We start from the raw sequence: 21643 nt of genomic DNA on the forward strand, positions 1-21643 counted from the left end.
CAAAAAAATGTGGTTTCTGAAGTTAGGTATTTTATTATGTACAAATGAAACGGGAGCTTTTTAGATGTATTGTAACTCATAGAGACATGAGTAGAAAGGCCTTTAAGTATCTGGTCCCCAGTACTTAGTAGTCATCTACAGTATTCTAGTCACTGTTTATGGATTACTTTAATTTGTATTTTCAAATTGATATTTTTTTTCAATATTATATCACTTTGGAAATGGAATGCATTTGTGGCAAGGTAGCACAGTAAATAGAGTGTTGGACATGGATTCAGGAAGATTCATAAGGTTAAAATTGGCTTCACACAGTTACTAGCTATTAATATTGGAAAGTCACTTAATCTATTTCCTTATCTGTAATATGGGGATTTTATTGTAAAATGTAATTTATATATAATTACATATTACATGTTGTAATATATAACAGGTAATATATATAAAACATTTTGCTAACATAAAAATGCTAAAAAGTGCTATGATGATGATGATGATGATGATGATGATGATGAATATAGTCAGAAGTATGAACAGGTTCTTATAATATTTGCTAATATGTTATATTTTAATATTTGTCATAATCGTGTTCATATGACAGTAGAATATGATTTTAATTTATTTTTACCTTAAAGAGAGCTGCATTTCTGTCTTTTAGATCTAATCTTTATGAGGGAAAGTAACCAGGATTTTTGCCATTACCCAAATTATTTGGGGGAGCTTCAAACTTATCCTATAGGATTTCAGTATCAGAGATTCAAAACTAGTCTTACTTTTATTACCTGGTCAAAAGGCTATTTTAACATTTTAGATATAATTTGATACTACAAGTAGCCTACTTCCAGTTAAATGGTGAGAAATCTTTACAAACTGAGTGGATGCAAAAGACTTAATTTACTTGATCATTCTTTGATCCTTCCCTCATCTTTTCCTGTTCTTATTTTAATTACAGGTCACTTAACTGGTGGACATCAGAGAAATGCAATATGATTAATGGAACTGATGGGAACTCCTTTCATCCTTTAATATCCAAAGATGAACTCCTTTATGTTTTTGCCTCCGATTTTTGCAGGTGAGAATAATAAAACTGTTCCTGGAAGTCAACCTTACCCAAACTTTATTTTTTTGAGCACCATCAAACAATAATAGGTTAAGTGAAATATAAGCTGCTAAATTGCTTCTGATTTATATCCCTCATACTGGTAAATTATATGGAGTAGACATCCTAGACCAGGGGTCCTCAAACTACGCCCGCGGGCCAGATGCAACAGCTGAGAACGTTTATCCCCCTCACCCAGGGCTATGAAGTTTCTTTATTTAAAGGCCCACAAAACAAAGTTTTTGTTTTTACTATAGTTCGGCCCTTCAACAGTCTGAGGGACAGTGAACTGGCCCCCTATTTAAAAAGTTTGAGGACCCCTGACAGTCACCATTTTCTATAATGTGTTATTTGTCTACAGAGACTTCTCTGAATGTAACATGCCCGTTTCCCTGAATATAAGGATTTAACAGCTGTTAGAACTGATCTATAAATTGTTCAGTAGTGATCAGAAAAAGTGAAAAAGAAGGCTTTTAAGTTTTTAATCCACACATCATGTGAAAGGTAGGCATAAAGCCAGTTCCTGGTTGATTCAGGTTGATTTTGGTACAAAATGAGACTCTTAAGTCACTGAGCCATTAAAAGTGGCTACTTTGCCCTAAAACAGCCATGAGATGAAATAAGGATACAGAGGCATGAGGCATTTTCAGAAACTGACATCTTTTTTTGTACAATTATCTGTTCCCCAGGTGTGCAGTGCCCTTTCAATCTGGAAAATCCATGTAAAAATTTTTGGTCCTCCCTTCATAGCAGAGAAGTCTGAATTACTATGATATTAAAAGATAAAATCTTGATATTCTGCTATACATATATTTTATTCATTTCTGAGTTTCTAAATTTTTTCTGTCTGCAGATTCCACAAAAATTTCTATTTAATTTCTTATGTTGATCCATTATATATCAAAACCACGATTGAGAAAGTCGTAATATGGAAGGGATAATTGCAATATGGAAACATGTCTGCTCAACAAGGGTGGGATGTGGTGGTGATTTGAATGATTTTCAGATATTCACCAAGTTGAAGAGACCCAGATTCCATGTAGATGGGACTTTTTAGGTTCTTCAATGAAACAAGAAGCTCTATCAAGGGAGTAAAGGATTAGTCAGATCCCAGAGACAGCTTTTTTGCCTTTTAGGGAAAACAGGAAAAACCCTAGTCCTATCAAATCTAAAGCGAATTATTCTTATACTTAGTAGTTTTAAGTAGGTTTGTATAAACACAATTTTTTAAAAGTTTTTTTTCAAAATAAACGCATAGTTTTCAATTCACCCTTGCTTCTAAATTTTTTTCTCCCTCCCTTCCCTCCACCCCTTCCCTTAGTAAATGGCAAGTAATCCAATATGTTAAACATGTGCAATTCTTCTTACATATTTCCACAATTATCATGCTGCACAAGAAAAATGAGATCAAAGAGGAAAAAATAAGAAAGCAAAATACAAGCAAACAACAACAAAAAAAAGTGAAAATACTATGTTGTTATCCATACTCAGTCCTCACAGTCTGGGTGCAGATGGCTTTCTTCATCACAAGACCATTAGAACTGGCCTGAATCACCTCGCTGTTGAAAAGAGCCCCATCTCTCAGAATTAATCATCATATAATCTTGTTGCCAAAACACAATTATCTTTATTAACAATTGACAGGTTTATACAATCTGTAATCGAGGGAAGATTTTTATGCTTAAATACAGGTTAAATGACTTGTCCACCGTAGGGTGTAAGGCAGGTCTTTAGCCTATGTCTTCCTGGTTCTAAATGCAGCACTCCATTGACTGAAAACTACATCTTCCCTATAATCTGCCGTTTGTTATTAGAGCAGAATCTTACCATTGCTCATTAAGCTCAAGTCCCTTTTCAGTGAATCATTTAAATTAAGCTTGAGCCCACCACTTCATGAAGCACTCAATTCCATTTTGGGACAGTTGTAATCATTAGAAAATGATTTTTTAATACTGAGATGAATATTTCTGACTTCAATCTGTGCCCGTTAGTCCTAGTTCTGCTCTTAGAAATTAGAATAAGTGTAATGTCTTTTTCAGCTGTCATTTGTCAACTCTTCAAGTATTCTAAAGAATCACAAAATTTGAGAGCTAGACAGGCCCTCCATGGTCGTTTGGTCCAACCACTAAATCTACATCATTCTTCTTATCTACTAATTTATTAATTCAAAAATGGAAATCAGGTTAGTCACATAACCTGTGCTTGTTGAAATCAGGCTGGCACTTTGTAATCAGATAACCTTTCTAGATGTTCACCAACTTCCTATTTAATTATCCACTTTGAAATTTTTCAAAAAATCTGAGTAACTTATAGTTTACAATCTCTGTTCTCTCTCTCTCTCTCTCTCTCTCTCTCTCTCTCTCTCTCTCTCTCTCTCTCTCTCTCTCTCCCTCCTTTCTCTCTCGCTCCCTCCTCTTCTCTGTCTGTCTATCTCTGTCCTTCTGTCTTTCTGTTTCTCTGTCTCTCTCTCTGTCTCTCTTTCTCTCTTCCTCTACCCCTTCACCTTTTTAAAATTGAAGCTCCAGTCCACTTCTGCTAAGTTCTTAAGGATATGGTTCCTTTGGGCCAGGTGACTTGAATTTATCCAGTCCATTGCTCTTTTCTTATTTTCGTAATTATCTTCATTATCAACCCCGAGAGGAGGTGTGTGTATGTATGTGTGTAGTTCTGGCTTTTTTTTAGGTGGTCATTATCATTGTCCATCCATTCCAAGTAAAAATCCTGTATCTTTCCCCTTCCCCATTTATCCTTGATAAATTATTTTGGTTGTTCCCAGCCTTCTTCAAACAGCCTCATCTCATTCTTTGCTTTAGCATTCCTTGCTCTGGTTTTACGGGACTGTGCATTGCTCAGATTCAACTTCAGTAATCTGACTTTGTTTTAATCTTCTGGTTAGTTGATTAGTTCACTGTTCAACAACTTTTTGGACAAATATAATTTTTTATTCTCATTAGAATTGTTTCCCTTCATGCCTTTAAAATTTCATTCTTGAGTATCTCCCATCCTCAAGCTCCTACCTATCTTTCCTCCACACCTTTTGAAATCTTCCTTCCAAATATCTAGGCTGTCTATAAGAACATATCCAATATCTAGGTAGCATATAAAATTATGTCCAGTATCTAGGCTGTGTAGAAGACTGCTTCTGTCTTATAAACTCTTGGATGGGCTAGCCACTTCTCCTCAAGGTTCCTATCATTCTCTGCCCACCCCTTTCCTGCCAAATAATTAATTCCTTCCTGTTAGACTCAGATAAAGAATAGAATTTCCTTTTGTTGGTTCCTTCATATTCTTCTGAAGGATGAAATTGTTGCTTAGGCAAGTCAAGAAGTTATTAGTTACATTGCTTTTCTAGCAAAGAGCTCTAGAAAACATGCTGTTCACACACTTAAAATTAGAGGACCTGGGTTAAAATCCAATATCTACTATTTGTCCCCTCAGTATGAGTCAAGTAACTACCCTAGTCTTCAATCTCTTATCTCTAAAATGAAGGGGTTGGATTAGAATTCCACGAAAATCTCTTCCAGTTTTATATCTAATATCCAGTGATCTTAGGTTCTTACTTAAAATAAAGCTATGTTGATTCCATTCATATTCTGTGACCTCTGGCCTGAGTAGAATTCAGCCATTATAAGAGATCATTATTTATTTGTTTTTGTGTTCATTTATTCATTAATTTCCATGTCACTAGAAGTGTCAAATTCACTCTGGTAATACTTAAGTATTATGTTAGTTTCTCAAAGATGACTGCATATATGTGACCAGTTTTCAAAATATTTTAGGGTGGATATTTCTAATACAATGGGCATGAAGCTGTGGTGGAAACCACAAATTTCTGACCATTGGCCATAATAGATTCTGGGGTAAGTTATTAAATGAATTAGATAAGTTAGATGAAAATAATATTGGGCAATATTTGATGAAATAAATAAAAATACATTACAATATAATGTGAATTTATGGTTTTCTTAGTCAATATGCTACTGATAGTGATCTTATTCTGAGTTTGATACTATTTATTTTCTATCACCTTTATTTCTACATATATTTTCCCTTTCCCCTATCTCAGAAAACAGTTTTTTCAAATAATTTTTAAAAGAGGTAAAAATGTTCAGTATAACCATATGATGTATCAGTTGAGCCTAACAGTATATACAGCATTTCATACCTATAGCCTTTCTCCTATGTAAACAAGATTAGGTCTATTTAAAAGAGAATTATTTAACAAATTATACATATGTCATAATTTTAATATATATATATAATTATACATACAATAAATATTCTTTAAAAGAATCTTATCCATCAAAATTCTGTTTAAAAAAAAGTCTTTCCCATTTCAAAGTGTAGTAGTAGAAAATCAACCCTTTCAGACTATTAATTTGTAATAAATGAATAAATAGAATTTTTATAGCAGGCTCTTATTATATGCAAGAAACTGTTCTCTAGAAGCTCACATTCTTTTTTTTTAATTAAAGCTTTTTAATTTTCAAAAGATATGCATGGATAATTTTTCAACATTAACCATTTTAAAACCTTGTGTTCCAATCCCCCCCCTTTCCCTACCCCTTCCCCTAAGCAAGTAATCCAGTATATGTTAAACATGGTAAAAATATATGTTAAATCTATTGTATGCACACATATTTATACAATTATCTTGCTTGCCCAAGAAAAATCAAATAAAAAGAGGGGAAAATGAGAAAAAATAAAATGCAAGTAAACAACAACAAAAAGTGAAAATGCTATGTTGTGATCCACACTCAGTTCCCACAGTCCTCTCTCTGGGTGTAGATGTCTCTCTTCATCACAAGATCATTGGAACTGGTCTGAATCATCTCATTGTTGAAAAGAGCCATGTAAATCAGAATTGATCATTGTATAATCTTGTTATTTCCATGTATAATGATTTCCTGGTTCTGCTCATTTCACTCAGTATCAGTTCATGTTAGTCTCTAGGAGCTCACATTCTAATGGAAAAACCCATGCATATTCAAAGCAGATAGTACTGCCTCTTCTTGATGTCATGTCCTTTGATTGTTGAATTGTTTAGCTGTGGGTGGAGGTAGCAAAATTAACCTCTCCATGCAGATCTTCTTTTGGACAAAAGACTGAGGAAATCGTGCAGTGGCTTGAAGGTCCTGTTATGTCAATGCTGTAGTTTTGTCCCAGCCAAGTGCTATTACCTGTGTTCTAATCTGTGAGCTTTGTTTGAAGCTGGGGTTATAGCACTAGTTGATCGGTCTCATTGATTCTTTTTTTGTTTCTCTACAGGTCAGTGTATCTAACATTCAGTGACATCGGAAATGTGGAAGAAATCCCTTTCTTTCGGTTTACCCTACCACCTGAAATGTTGGCCAATAATTCTGATAACAGCTGCTTCTGTATTCCATCAGGAAACTGTTTGGGTTCGGGTGTCCTGAACGTCAGTATCTGTAAGAATGGTAAGTAAGCTTTAAGAGAGATCTGGATCAAGGGTGTCTTTAATGCAGTAATTATGGGAGATATATCTTTGACCATGCTTCCTGGATTATAACTCCCCACCCACCCCACTCCCCCAGCATTCAAAAGGCAAAGACATGTTCAAACATACACTATTACCTAGTTTGCAGATGAAACAAAAACATTTCTATTTTTCTAATTTAGGGTCCTTTAGAATAGTGCTGTCAAATTCAAATAGAAATGCCATCATCTCAGCAAACTGCTTATTGACATGTAAAACCATAAATTGACATTATGTTGTATTGTATTTTTATTTATTTTATTAAATATTTCTTAATTACATTTTCAGTTGGTTTGGGCTGTACTTGGGAATTTTGTGGGCTGCTTTCTGGCTGTGAGTTTGACTCCTCTGTTCTAGGAAATTGAAAGACTTGGATTTGAATTATACTTTGGACAGTTATTAGTTATGTGATCTTGAGGCAGATACTTGAACTATGAGTCCTAGTTTTTCATCTTTAAAATAAGGCTAGCACCTGTCCCAAAAGGTTGTTGTGAGAATCAAATGATATTACATATGTAAAATCCTTTGTAAGTTTTAAAATGATAAGTAAACTTTGTTTTTTAAAAACTATTGATATCACTTTCATTTCTGAATCTATCCATCCCCCCTCCCCTATTCCACTGTAACAAAGATTTTTTTTAATTAAAAAAAACAACAGTAGTTTCGCAAAAGAGAGAGACAAAGACAAAGAGACAGAGAGACAGAATGAAGGGGGGAGAGAGTGAAAGGGGTAGAGAGAGAGAAACAGACAGAGAGAGGGAGAATTATTAGAGGGAGAGAAGTTGAGAGGGAGGGAGAGACAAAGAGAGGAAATAGAGGAGGAGGGAGAAAAAAGAAAGAAGGAAGAAAGGAAGGAAGCAAGCAAGCAGAAACAGTGAAACAGAATCAGAGACAGAAAGAAACAAGAACCAGAGAAGTAAAATTGTTTTTACAAAACCACTGAACAAACCCTCTGGGTAAAATTTGATGCTGTTATCCATACAGTGTAAAATTGACTATGAGATTCTGGTGCCTGTGGAACATTTTCTTTGGGTTGTTGATGTTTCCAGAATTCACTTGGCTACAAAACACTTGACCCCATCACCATAAAGGAACAATGAGCTCTAGAAACAGTAACCAATCCCAGCTGGGACTGACATTTCTCAGGGATTCTTATTTTGAAATGCTTGAATTTTAAGGAAAATAGTAGTTTGGGAAACATATTGTACTGATGTCTTTTCATTTTATCATGCCTTGAATTTAATAGCCTTAGAAAATATTGATCATTTCTTATCCTTTTCCTAAAAATCAAGGTGACCAATTATCTTTTGCTAATTACCCAAATGGTTTTAAAACTCTTTGTAAGAATGATTTCAGGATTAGTTCTGTTTCTGGCTCATGTGACCTAGAAAAATTCATAAGGGATGTAGAAGTGGAGGATGCAGGGCCAAGATTCCTAGCTCTGACCTCTGCCATGACTTGATAGGTGATCTTGAAAGGATTCGTGGTGTTCCTGGGCTACAGCCGAGACACATTTGACCTAAGACATGTCTAACGTTGATCATGAATTTCTCTATATCCCATCTGTCCTTGTAATAGACTCAGTGTATATGTACCAAATATGTTCCCTATGTGCTACTTAAATAAATGGGATTCCAACCAATTCAGTTCAGCCAACATCTATGAAATCTCTAGTTTGTGCAAGGGATGTTTGCTGCTAGGAATCCAAAACCAAAACAGTCCTTAACCCCAAGGATTCTAGTAGGAGTCACTGCATTCAACCCTTTTTTTCTGGAAGCTGGGTGTGTGGTTAGAGGATTTGTATTCTTGACTTCATTAATCATTCAGTCAATGAGCATTTACTAAGTTTATTATGTCCTAGGCACTGGACTAAGTTCTGGGACGCAGAGAAAGAAGAAAAACTGCCTCTGCCCTTGAACAGTTTACATTATTTTTTTTTATTTTTTTTCTTTTTTTTTTTTTTTATTTAATAGCCTTTTATTTACAGGATATATACATGGGTAACTTTACAGCATTAACAATTGCCAAACCTCTTATTCAATTTTCACCTCTTACCCCCCACCCCTCCCTAAATGGCAGGATGACCAGTAGATGTTAAATATATTAAAATATAACTTAGATACACAATAAGTATACATGACCAAAACATTATTTTGCTGTACAAAAAGAATCAGACTCTGAATTATTGTACAATTAGCTTGTGAAGGAAATCAAAGATGCAGGTGTGCATAAATATAGGGATTGAGGAATTCAATGTAATGGTTTTAGTCATCTCCAGAGTTCTTTTTCTGGTATAAGCTAGTTCAGTTCATTACTGCTCCATTAGAAATGATTTGGTTGATCTCGTTGCTGAGGATGGCCTGATCCATCAGAACTGGTCATCATCTAGTATTGTTGTTGAAGTATATAATGATCTCCTGGTCCTGCTCATTTCACTCAGCATCAGTTGTGTAAGTCTCTCAGGCCTTTCTGAAATCATCCTGTTGGTCATTTCTTACAGAACAATAATATTCCATAATTTTCATATACCACAATTTATTCAGCCATTCTCCAACTGATGGACATCCATTCAGTTTCAGTTTCTAGCCACTACAAAAGGGCTGCCACAAACATTAGTGCACATACAGGTCCCTTTCCTTCTTTATAATCTCTTTGGGATATAATCCCAGTAGTAACACTGCTGGATCAAAGGTATACTGTTTGAGTAACTTTTTGAGCATAGTTCAAACTACTCTCCAAAATGGTTGGATTAGATTCACAACTCCACCAACAATGCATCAATGTCCCAGTTTTCCACATCCCCTCAACAATCATCATTATTTTTCCTGTCATCTTAGCCAATCTGACAGGTGTGTAGTGGTATCTTAGAGTTGTCTTAATTTGCATTTCTCTGATTAATAATGACTTGGAGCATCTTTTCATATGACTAGAAATAGTTTCAATTTCTTCATCTGAGAATTGTCTGACAGTTTACATTATAATTGAGAAAACAAATCAAATAAAGCAGATCATACAAAGTATTTGTGTCAAATGAAATTTCCCTCTGTTCTTTTGAAATACAGGTGCTCCCATTTTTCTGTCTTCTCCACACTTCTATCAAGGAGATGAGAAATTTATTTCAGCTATAAAAGGCATGAATCCAAATAAGGAAGACCATGAAACATTCATGGATATCAACCCTGTAAGTACAATTTCCTCAGAGAATCAGAGGATTTCTTCTTCTCCACATCATTCCTATGGTTCAGTCGAAATACATTCAGCCCTCTGGGGGAAAAATTGCCTTCCCTTAAACTATCTCTGTTTTAATGGGAACAAAAACCTAGCCCAGCACTTTTCTATTTATGTTACAAGACTTGAGCTCTTCCTCATCCATAAAAGTTCTAAGGCTCCTGGCAGAGAAACATTTCATGAGCGCCAATGCTTCTCTCTTCTAAGTCAGGGGTCCTTAATCTTTTTTGGTTCATGGATCCCATTAGCAAACTGTGAAGCCTTTAGATCCCTCAAAATTGTGTTTTTAAATGCATATAAATTAAATGTATTTAAATGCATAGATTATAAAGGAAAACCATTAGATTGAAATGTTATCAGAATTTTAAATAACAAATATACCTACCCCCAAGTTAAGAACCCCTATAAGTGTTTGGAAATATCCAAGAGGTCTGGTGCCCTTTCTTATTGCCACTGGAGTGTGTGGGGAGACACAGGTTGGAACAATTCTTATTCCAAGTTTGAAGGGAGAGAAACAGTTATCTAGTGGCTACAATAATGAGTGCCACTAGTTTTTTTGGGGGGGGTGAAGAGAGTCCAGAGGCAAGTGGCAGAGGTGGAAGAAAATCATGTTAATGGAGGAATATGGCTTAAAAACCAGGTGGAGACTCTGGGTAGGCATAGGTAATAATAAAGGAAAGGAACCAAAGGAAACTGAGCCAATGCTAAAGGGGGGTTTTGGGAGTGGGGGTGAAGGTAGTGTGCTGCTGCACAAAAGATGATCAATAAAGAAATATTTGAAGGTACAATGGAAAAATGAATTTTCTTTATTTAAAAATTTTTTTTTTGGCTGAGGCAATTGGGATTAAGTGACTAACCCAGGGTCATAAAGCTAGGAAGTATTAAGTGTCTGAGATCAGATTTGAACTCAGGTTCTCCTGACTTCAGGGCTGGTGCTCTATCCACTGCCCCACCTAGCTGCTCCTAGAAGAATGGATTTTCAATGGAAAGTATACACTGTGGAAAAAGCCAAAGCTTTGACCTACTTGTTTTCCAGTGAGGACAGATATATCTCTCTCTAGACAACCTGGTATCTTCCCACTTTCAGGGGTTCACCATATTGATGCCAGGACTCCTAGTTGGCATTAGTCATTCTGCAGCTCAAAACTCTCTGTCTCTATAGTATCAGGGATTATAGGCATGGACCACCTTGTTTTACCCTAAATTCCCTTAAAAAGCCAGTTTACTTTTGGTACCTCCATTGTCTTTTTTCTCACCCTTAAATCTTTATTCTGGTTTCATTCATTTGAAACTACTTTCTTCAAAATTGCCAATTATCTCTTAATTGCTAAATATAATGACTTTGAGCATTTGATGTAATTGATCACCTCCTCCTAGATAGAACTATGTTTTTTTTTTTTTAAATTAAAGCTTTTTATTTACAAAACATATGCATGGGTAATTTTTCAACATTGGCCCTTGCAAACCTTGTGTTCCAAATTTTCCTCTTCTTCCTCCTACCCCCTCCCCTAGATGGCAGGTAATCCAATACATGTTTAATATATAGAACTATGTTCAATGGTGATGTTATTCAAATTGACACTGCATATTTCCATTGTGCTGGAATCAATGACCAAATTTTATATCATTATAACTTTGAATATTGTGATTTTGAATGTATACAACCACTTCTCAAGATTCATTATTCACACTACTCAAGGCCAGAAGATGTGCTCTCTCTATTCTCCCCATCTTTTTATTTACTTTTTCTTGGTTCCCCTCCTTTCAGCTTAACTCTATAACTCTTATCAGTCTCTTTTGCTAGATGTTTATGTCATGATCATTCACCATGAATGCACTCCAAGTTCTATTCTAGGTCCTCCTTTTTCCTCTATTCTCAGCTCCCGTGGGTCCAACTATCATCTTTTTGCAGACAATTCCTAGTCTTCTTTTTGAACTCCAGTCCGTTATCATCTTACTGCATGTTTTGAACTGGATTCCTCCTTAGATACCGCAAACTCAACATATTCAAAATAGAAGTTATCTTTTCCCCAAAATCTTACCTTCTTCCAAATTCCCTGTTTCTCTCAAGAACACTATCTAATTTCTAGTCAGTTATGTTTCCAATTTCAGTATCATCCTTGATTCCTCCATTCATCACACATATTCAGTTGACAAAATATTATAATTTTTTTCTACATCTCTTACATATTTTCCCTTCTTTTTGTTCAAATAGCTACAGTCCTAGTTCAGGACTTTATCGCCTCTTTCCTCCATTTGCAATCTAATTTATCTCCTCCTCTCAAGTTCCTTCCTTTTCCCATCTATTCTCCACCAAGTTGCCAAAGTGATTTTTCTAAAGCATAAATCTGTTCAAGTCAATCCCACTCTCACTCAGTAATTTTCTATTTTCCTATTACCCCTAGAATAAAATGTAATACTTCTCTTTGGCATTTAAAGCTCTTGAGAATCTATTCCTTCTCCATCTTTCCAAAAGATAGGTACTCTCCATGGATTCCTTGTGCCTTTGAACCGAATTTTCTCCCTCCTTACTACCTCTGACTTTTACAATCCTTGCCATGTTTAAGACTCAGCTCAAGGAATGCCTCTTACAGAAGGCCTTTCTTAGTTTCCAGAGTTGCTAGTCCCTTCTTTTTATTTATATTTCATGTACAGATATATGTATATAGGTACATACATATACATATATACACATGTGTGTATATATATATATATATATATATATATATACATATGTGTGTGTGTGTGTGTGTATTATCTCCCTCATTAAAATCAGTTCTCCTGAGCTTCGTGAAGGTAGGATTTATTTTTGCTTTTCCTTTGCACTTATTAGTGTTTGGCAAATAATAATCACTTAAGTACTTCATGATGGGTTGGTTAATTTTAATTTTTAGTATTTTGCCTAAAATGTTTCTCCTTTTCAGTTTTGTTTATGTATATGGATTTGAGTAAGTCTTTATGCAATAATTGTAAAAATAATTTTTTTCTGCAATGATTGTAAAAAATAATCTAAATCCATTGGCAAGTGGATGTTCATTAGTGACAGTGTGTTTGTGCACCTCGGTGTTCACATTTTCTCTTTCCTCTCAGCATATGCTGAATCTAATTTAGTCTTCATAGCCTCTTCTTACCAGCAACTGCACTTCAAGTTGTTGATCCTTTGCTTGAAGTCCATGTGATTTAATCACAGCATTTTGAGTGCAAGTTTTCTTGATTTCAGAAGAGTCCCATTCATCTGACTTATGAAGGGGAATTCCTGACTTGTCCTGCTTCTGTATCCAACAGTTACTTGGCTTGAGACTTGAGTTTTTGTTGCAGCAGATGTGTTTTTGTTGAGGCTTAAAGCCCCATTTCTGCTTTCTTATACTTTCTACATGACTCGGTGTCTTTTTAATCTTCATTGCATCATTATAGCAAAAAAAAAAAAAAAAAAAAAAAGGTTTTTGGAACCATCCTGTTACCTCTTCTAAGAATCCAGGAAAATAAGTCTTGCATTTAGTTCTAGCTTTGAATATATAAGCCACATTCATAAGGTGATCCAGATATATTTCTGAGGTTGGTTGGCCAAAATCAGTACAAAAGTCCTTTCTAAGTCTAGGCCTTGTGAGCCTATATTTTAAGTGATCATTCATAGTTTACTTTCTGTTGCATATCCTATTATTGTTATGTCTACCAAGCCTTAGAGGCTTCAGTATTGGTTAAAACTAGATTGAAATGAAATTATAGCCAGGCAGTCATATTTATACTTTATATAAAATAAATTTTTGTTGATACTTAGATGATGAAAAAACAAAAAATTTTTAAAAATCTATTCTGCAGATCCCCTAGATTTTTCCCTATATCTTTCCCCTTCCCCTCCTTCAGAAAGCCATTCCTTCTTTTTTTTTTTCCTGAAGTAGTTGGAGTTAAATGACTTGCCCAAGATCACATAGCTAGGAAGTGTTAAGTGTCTGAGACTAGATCTGAACTCAGGTCCTCCTGACTTCAGGGCTGGTGCTCTATTCAACCAGCTCCCCGGCCATTTATTTTAACAAGGGATTTTTCTTTCTTTTTCTTTTTCTTTTTCTTTCTTTATTTTTTTTTTGCTGAGACATTTGGGGTTAAGTGACTTTTCTAAGGTCACACAGCTAGGAAGTATTAAATGTCTGAGACCAGATTTAAACTCAAGTCCGCCTGACTTCAGGACTGGTGCACTATCCACTATACCACGTAGCTGCCCCCTAATAAGGAATTTTTCAAAAAAAAGAAAAAAGAAAAGAAAAATATTCAGTAAAACCCATTAATACATAAAAGAAAACTGATGCTATATAAAAAATCCTATCCCTGTCAATATTTCTTCCGCTCTTCTAAGAACAAGATGAGATATCTTTTATTTGAGGTATTGTTCTTTATAATTTCAACTATTGCGTGAATATTATTCTTATAGTATGTATACTTTTTAATATTTATTTTTAATATTTAAAAATGTTATTTATTTTAATATTATTTCCCTTTTGCTCTGTTCAATTTTCAGCTGACTGGGATTATCCTAAGAGGATCCAATAGGTTTCAGATCAATGTTCACGTCCGACAAATAGATGGATTTGAGTAAGTCCCCCCCACTTTTTTTTTTTTTTTGCAATAATAATGATGTAAGCATCAAGTAATTAAGCAATAATTTGTGATAATAATTTAAAGCCATTGACAAATAGGTGTTCATTAATAACAGAAGAGGTATCCCCTAATGATTTATGTTCTATGGGGTTTGGTATATGTAACTGATTTCTTCAGAGAGGCTGTTACAGTGTAGAACATATGTCCCGTGCAATGATTTTCATGTCTATCTTTTTCCATTCCTATTGCTGCTTCATTGGTTCAGGCCCTGATTGTTTCATACTTGACTATCTAGCCATTCTGCCTGCATTTATGCTCTTTATAAAATTCTTCCAGTCCATCCTATATACCATCCTTGGATAAATCTTTTTAAGGCTTTGCTTTCATCATCTTCTCTTCAAAAGTAGCTCTCTATTGCATCCAGGAAAAATCTATTCTTCTGGTCTGAAGTTCTTTACCTTCCATAGTCTGGCCCTTTCCTATGTGTTCTCTGAACCTTATCTACTTTTCAAACCTCATCTCCCAAGCTCTCTGAAACATTTCTAATCCTTGACCATCTACATGCTATTTTGTTCCCCCTGGGATGACTTCTTTCCCATTTCCTCCTGTCAAAAATCTGATCTTTTTCTAAGGCTTAGCTAAAATCTGACTTTCTACATGAAGCCTTTCCAACTTGAAAAACCTCTTTAGATTCTTGAGATTTCATTCTTTCCTGATTTTCCTCCACTCTATCTGGCCTTTTCTTCTCTTTTTCTGAATCTGCCTCCACATCACACCTTCTAACCACAGGTGTCCCCCAGAGCTCTGTCCTAGATCCTAGGTCTCTCTCTGTCTATACTACTAAATTTGATCATCTCATCATCTCCCATGCATTTAATTACCATCTCTATACTGCTGATTCTGAAATCTCCCTTACCTGCCCCAAACTTTCTGCTGATATCCAACCTCGTATTTCCAACTGCCTTTCAGCCATCTTGAATTCAATGTCTAGTTGACATCTTAAACTCACCCTTGTACATGTACATAATATTGTACATGCCTTCTCTTGCCACCATTGTAGTGTAGACCCTCATCACTTCATTCCTGGACTATTACAATAGCCTATGTGACTTGCTCCCTTAATTCCTCATCTATAAAATAGGCATAGTAGTACTTTGAGGCATCTGAGAAAAAAATTATAATTTCCACAAAATGGAATAGACAAATGTGAATTATTAATTTTTAAATGATGAATGTTTATCAAGCTGGGAATATGCAAAGCAATATATCGTTAAGCCAGAGTTCCAAAGATTTTTTGAGGCAAGATTGTGTCATATTTGTGTGGGAATAGTCTTAAGCCCTAGTGACTTCTAGAAAGGAAACATTCTTTTTAGATATAAAAATTCTGAGATATACATTTAAACATAGGCAACATTATTTCATAGGCACATCTCATAAGTATACAAAATTGATACATGGAGAAAGCATGTATCAATGTTGAATTTAACTGATGAATCTAGAGTTACAAGATAATTTGAATTTAATTTCTGATCTACATTCATTTATAAGAAAGCAACTAAGAATTCAGTAATAAAGCTAAGGAAGAAATCCCTGTTTTCTCCTTAGTCTTACAACTGTTTTCATGTTACACATTTGTCACTTCAATTTAATGTGTCATTATGGTGATGTATATTTATGGTGTACAGAAATGTTGTGAAGGTGGGCAGCTAGGTGGTGCAGTAGATAGAGCACCAGCCTTGTCAGGAGGACCTGAGTTCAAATCTGATCTCAGACACTTACCACTTCCTAGCTGTTTGACCTGGGCAAGTCACTTAACCCCAATTCCCTAATATATATATATATATATATATATATATATATATATATATATATATATATATATATTGCAAAGTATTATTTTCCTTTCTTTTTTTGTAGGGAAACTGGAAACATCAAGAGTTTAGTTTTCCCAGTTATGTATCTAAATGAGGTAAGTCTCAAGAGAACATTATGGATATTTGAGAAGATTGGGGTTCTTCAATTAGAAAAATGGTTTATTGGATGTCTAATTTTTAGAAAATATATCTGTAATTTAAAGAGAATTAAAAGAAGAGTTTGATTAAAAAAACAAATGCACAACCAACCAAACAAAAAAAAAAACCCACATTTATTTGTGTTCATATAGACAATTTCTGGTGATATGTCACATGAACCTACTTCTGTAGGTTTCTGAGATTCAAAATATGGAGCAGAGTGTAATCAAGAATTAGGAGAGAGCAGAAAGAGACACATTTTACTTTTAGGATAATAACTGTGAAAGAGAAAGGTCTAGAAGAAATTAGCAGTGTAAAAAATATAACAATGAAATAAAATGTGATAATGTGTATATGTGTACATTTATACACACATACAGTTATTTCTTCCACTCACAACTTTTCCCATTGCAGTTTCAATGAATTGTATGTTAGTATTAGAAATTAAATGCATAAAATTTAGATTTCTGAGATTTTGAACTTTTTTGTATGTTATCTATGACTTCTACAAAACTCCCCTCCAAATTCCCATTTAATTTCATATCTGGATTTTCCAGATTTTATGTGGATTTTTCAGATGGCAGGGCTGCCACTCCTCTAACCACCCTTCACAATGTGGAAGAGATAACTATACACATATTATCAATTATATATAAAAAACTGATTTATATGTATATATACCTATGTGCATATATGTGTACACAGAGATACATATACAAATGTGTATTTATTTCAGTTTGTGTATTACTAAAGATTAAAAAATCCCAGCTCTTGAACTGAAAGGTACACCATCTAGTGCAACCTCCTCATTTTACAAATGAGGAAATTAGGGAGGTTTGTTTGATGTCATGTAAGTAATAAATGTTAGAGGCAGGATTTGAACCCATGGCATCTGGCTCCATATTATTTCCATTGCACTAAAACAACAATAGTAACAAAGCAAATCTCTTACTTTCTTCACAGCAACATTGAAAAACATTTTTATACTAATTACTTCCTCTTTAAGGAAGTTAATAGAGAGGTATTCATTCAAATACAGAATGAAGATGGGATTAAATTAATGGTTTAGATGAAGTACTTACAGGCTTTAATTACAGCTATTTTGAGTAACTATCAAGAAGAGTCCCAATTTAAAGTAAACCAATGATTTAGCAAGACATTATCAAAAGAACATCCCTGGATGGGACTTAATTGGTATTCAGAAAATCTAGTCTTCTTATGTGGTCTCTGTTTCTCATCAGCCTTAATATCAAGGCATCATAGGAACCTAGATCATGCCTTAGACAAAATGTGGGAATCATTCATTGTGTCCCAAAATATTTCTTTGTGAGAAATGATTCATTTGGATCCTTCCTTTATTCTAATCAATATTAATCAATTTGATTTGATTTCCTATGGATAAAGATTAAAAGTTCTGTATATTAGGCCTCAGAGCTATGAACTTCAAATTGTAAATTCACTTGCTTAATTGTAGGAAGCCAATTATAAGAAAAACTTGGAAAGTCCTCCTTGAACTCAAGCAGAATAAAATGTATTGTGTACATAATACATAGTAATAGCAAAGTTGTGAAATGATCGGCTGTGAATGACTTTGCTATTCTCAGCAATACAATGATCTAAGGCTACTCCAAAGGACTTAAGATGAAAAATGCTATCCACAAGTAATTGTCTGAATACAGACTGAAGTATTTATATATATATATTTATTACTTTCTTTTTTTTCTTGAGGGTTTTTTTTTTAGGGGGGAAAGGGGAGATCCATATTTTCTTTTGCAACATGACTTTTATGGAAATGTTTTGTACAACTTCACATGGACCTTTTCAATGAGAGGGGTGTAGGGTGGAAGGGGGAAAATTTGTAACTCAAAAAATTTAAATAGAGAAAAAAATCATAAGAAGCTAACTGGAAGCCCTCTGCCCTTGTTTTTCCTTGTCATAGTGACCAAGTCTAGTGTGGCAGAAGTAACTCAATTACATGGAAAGTCCCCCAACTTTTTTTTGTGCCTCCAGACCACTCTTTCTTGTCCAACATGAGCAGGTGACCATCTTATGACAATTAAGTCAGTGGAGATGTCTGCGTTTCCCCCAACCCGAGACCTTCCTTCTGATATACCATTTCTAACCGATGTATCATTTTTGGCCTGCAAAGCAATGTTTATCAATAAGTTGATTTCTGTACTTCATGTAATTCCTTTAAAGTATTCAAGTATCAAATCTAGAATCAAGCCTTATACAAATAAGGCTCTGGGAAAAGAAGGCATCTCAGATTATGAAGAAAATCTGAGGTCTGCTTCTTTAGAGGGGACCATAGACTATTTGATAAAGTGTCATTGGCTGAGAACTCTGCCTCAGTGATTTTTCTTGCAGTTTGAGCAATTATAAAAATTATCATACACTCACTCAAAAATATGTTTCTCTCACATGGAATTTTCCCCTATTCACATTCATTCATTCCTGATGACTTAACATGCAAATTAGATTGTTCAAAAGAACAATCACCTGTTACTTAAAAAAATATTGCAAATCCAGATTCTGTTGTATATCTTCTCCTTTCTGTTGGCCCCCTCAGTTCTGAGGAAGAAAGCCAAGTATTTTTCCCTTCAATTATGTTCCCATGGGTAGGCCCTCTTTTCAGGAGCAGCCATCATAAATCCAGTGGCTAAAGCCTCAACTTAGGGATAATGAAAGAGACCCTACTCTCATGAAGCATACTTCTACTGAGCAAGTTAAGATGTTTGTAGCAGGAAAAGGAAGACATCTACTGTGGTCCAAACTAGATGAAAATATAATAGGGAAATATTTAACAAAATAAATGAACACATAATAGAACATAAGTAATGCTGATAGGTGTTTTTTCTATGTGAACACAAGAATACTTATATATGATTTAGTGGCCTCCATTTCTATCTCAGTTTGACCATACTAGTTTAAAGGATTACATATTATACTCTCTGAAGCAGACTGGAGGGAAGAAGCTATCAAGAAAGGGAGAACAAATATACAACCCTGAGATATCTTCCTGAGTGAGAGTTACTCTGACCAAAGGGAATGTCTATCCCTCTCTTTCCAGAGTGTTCTTATCGATAAAGATTCTGCAACAAAACTCAAGTCCGTAATAAATGCCACTATGGTCATCACCAACATCCCCTACATCATCATGGCTCTGGGAGTACTCTTAGGTTTGATCTTTACCTGGATGGCATGCAAAGGACAAGGGTCAACAGAAGAGGTGAGTGAGTGGTTGCCATGGTCTATTGATCATTCTGTTGGATAATCACAGCTGAAAGATTAATTATCACCAAGTTGTAGATGGCATGAGTCTTACACTCAGGGTCCTAATACTGAACAGAAAAATTCCTTGTTCACATCACAACATAAATAGGGAGTAAAGAGACCAATTTAAAGATGGAGTTGGCATTTGAAAAGCTTTGACAAAAACTTCTGGGAAAACTAGAAAGAAGCATGGAAAAATTATCATAAAACCAACATCTTTTATGTTACAATAAACTCCAAATGATTATATTACTTAAATATAAAAAGATAATATAATTTAAAAATTAGAGAAGGGAAGATGTCTTTCAGAACTATAATTCTTACCTGAACAAAGATAGAATGAGCAATTTTGATTACATAAAATTGAAATTATTTTGGACAACCAAAGTTACTGAAAGTTAAAATTAGTTCACCAGCAAACATATTAATTAATAATTTAATATAAACCAGACCCTATGCTAAGTGTGGGTAATACAAATAGAGTCAGAAATAGCCTCCTGTCCCCAAGGAACTTACATTATAATATGGGAAGCAACATATTAATAATGTTATATGCAAGATTCATATAGAGGAGATGGAAGGAAAACAATTCAGAAAAAATCTTCAACTTTATCTTTCTCTAATAAAGGTATAATTTCCAAGAGGAAAAAATAATGATGCAAATATATAAGAAAAAGAGACATTCCCAGAAGACAAGTTGGCCAAAGTATAACAACAATTCTTTTGTTCTCAAGTGAAAAACACAAGCTACTAGTGACCTTGCTAAGAAAAGATCCAAATCATTAGTTAAAAAAATATGCAGTTTAAAATAACACCAAGGTTCCACTAGGTTGGAATATCCATTAGATGGTGAAAATGACAATTGTTGGAGGGGATGTGAAAGGATAGTCACTAATGCAGAGTTGGTGGAGTTGTAAATTTGTCTACCAAAAAGTCACTAAACTTGTGCATACCCTTTGACATTCATACTACTATTAGGCTTATGTCCCAAAGAAATGACAGAGGGAAAGGACTCATATATACAAAAATATTTCTGATGGTACTTTTGTAGTAGCTAAGAAGTAGAAACTGAGGGAGTGCTCATCAGTTGTGGAAAGAGTCAAAGAATTGTGATTTTTTGAGTGGGATAGAATATTTTTGTGCTGTAAGAAATAACAAGTGTCACAGAAAAAACAGGTAAAATTTACATGAATGAATGCAAACTGAAATCAACCAATCCAGAATAATATTTTACATGGTAACTACAATAATAATGTAAAAGAAAAGTACACTGAAGATTTTCACAACTGATCAAATAGCAATTGATTAGTGAGGAAAAGGAGTTACCCCCTCTTAATAAAGAAAATGGATGGACTAGAAATGCTGGATGATGAATGCAATTTTGACAAAGGTTTAGATAGGTGTTTTGCTTGATATTGATATATTCCACACACATACATACACCTAAAAGCATCAATAAAACATTTTCAGTTTATAAAAAGAAACAAATACAGAAGTAGATAAAAACAAATACATGAATTTTGTTACTGCTTCATTAAATTAGGGATTAAGGCAGGGGGGGAATCTGAGTCCAAATCTTCCTGGTTGTATGTAAGTCATTCAATATATAAACATGTACACACACACATATATGTGTGTATATATATATATATATATATATACCCGCATACATGTACATATATAGATAAATGTTCATGCATATGTAGAGATATATAGATATATCACTATATAAATATATATATCTGTGTGAATTTATATGAGAGGTAGCATGGATTCCAGAAAGACACGAGTTCAGCGCCTCTCTCTTGTCATAGGTTATTTGTGTGACCTTGGTCAAATCATTTGATCTCTCAACATTTCAGACAATTCTCTAAGATTATAAATTACAGAGAAAGTATCCATCTGAACTAGTAGAGAGTTCTCTCTACCCCAATGAAAGTATGA

At 34.5% G+C, this 21643-nt stretch overlaps 1 protein-coding gene across 1 annotated transcript in view; it reads left to right on the forward strand.

Moving 5' to 3' along the window:
- Nucleotides 1-21643, forward strand: part of SCARB2 (scavenger receptor class B member 2) — an 83762-nt gene that overhangs the window by 53078 nt on the left and 9041 nt on the right. Inside the window, exons 6-11 of the mRNA XM_003774311.4 lie at nucleotides 950-1069; nucleotides 6365-6534; nucleotides 9656-9774; nucleotides 14335-14408; nucleotides 16332-16383; nucleotides 19497-19655. Of these exons, the coding sequence (XP_003774359.1) occupies nucleotides 950-1069; nucleotides 6365-6534; nucleotides 9656-9774; nucleotides 14335-14408; nucleotides 16332-16383; nucleotides 19497-19655 (694 nt within the window). The remainder of the gene's footprint in view (nucleotides 1-949; nucleotides 1070-6364; nucleotides 6535-9655; nucleotides 9775-14334; nucleotides 14409-16331; nucleotides 16384-19496; nucleotides 19656-21643) is intronic.

The sequence above is a fragment of the Sarcophilus harrisii genome, chromosome 6 (genome assembly GCF_902635505.1).
Source record: "Sarcophilus harrisii chromosome 6, mSarHar1.11, whole genome shotgun sequence".
NCBI classification, from domain to species: domain Eukaryota; kingdom Metazoa; phylum Chordata; class Mammalia; order Dasyuromorphia; family Dasyuridae; genus Sarcophilus; species Sarcophilus harrisii.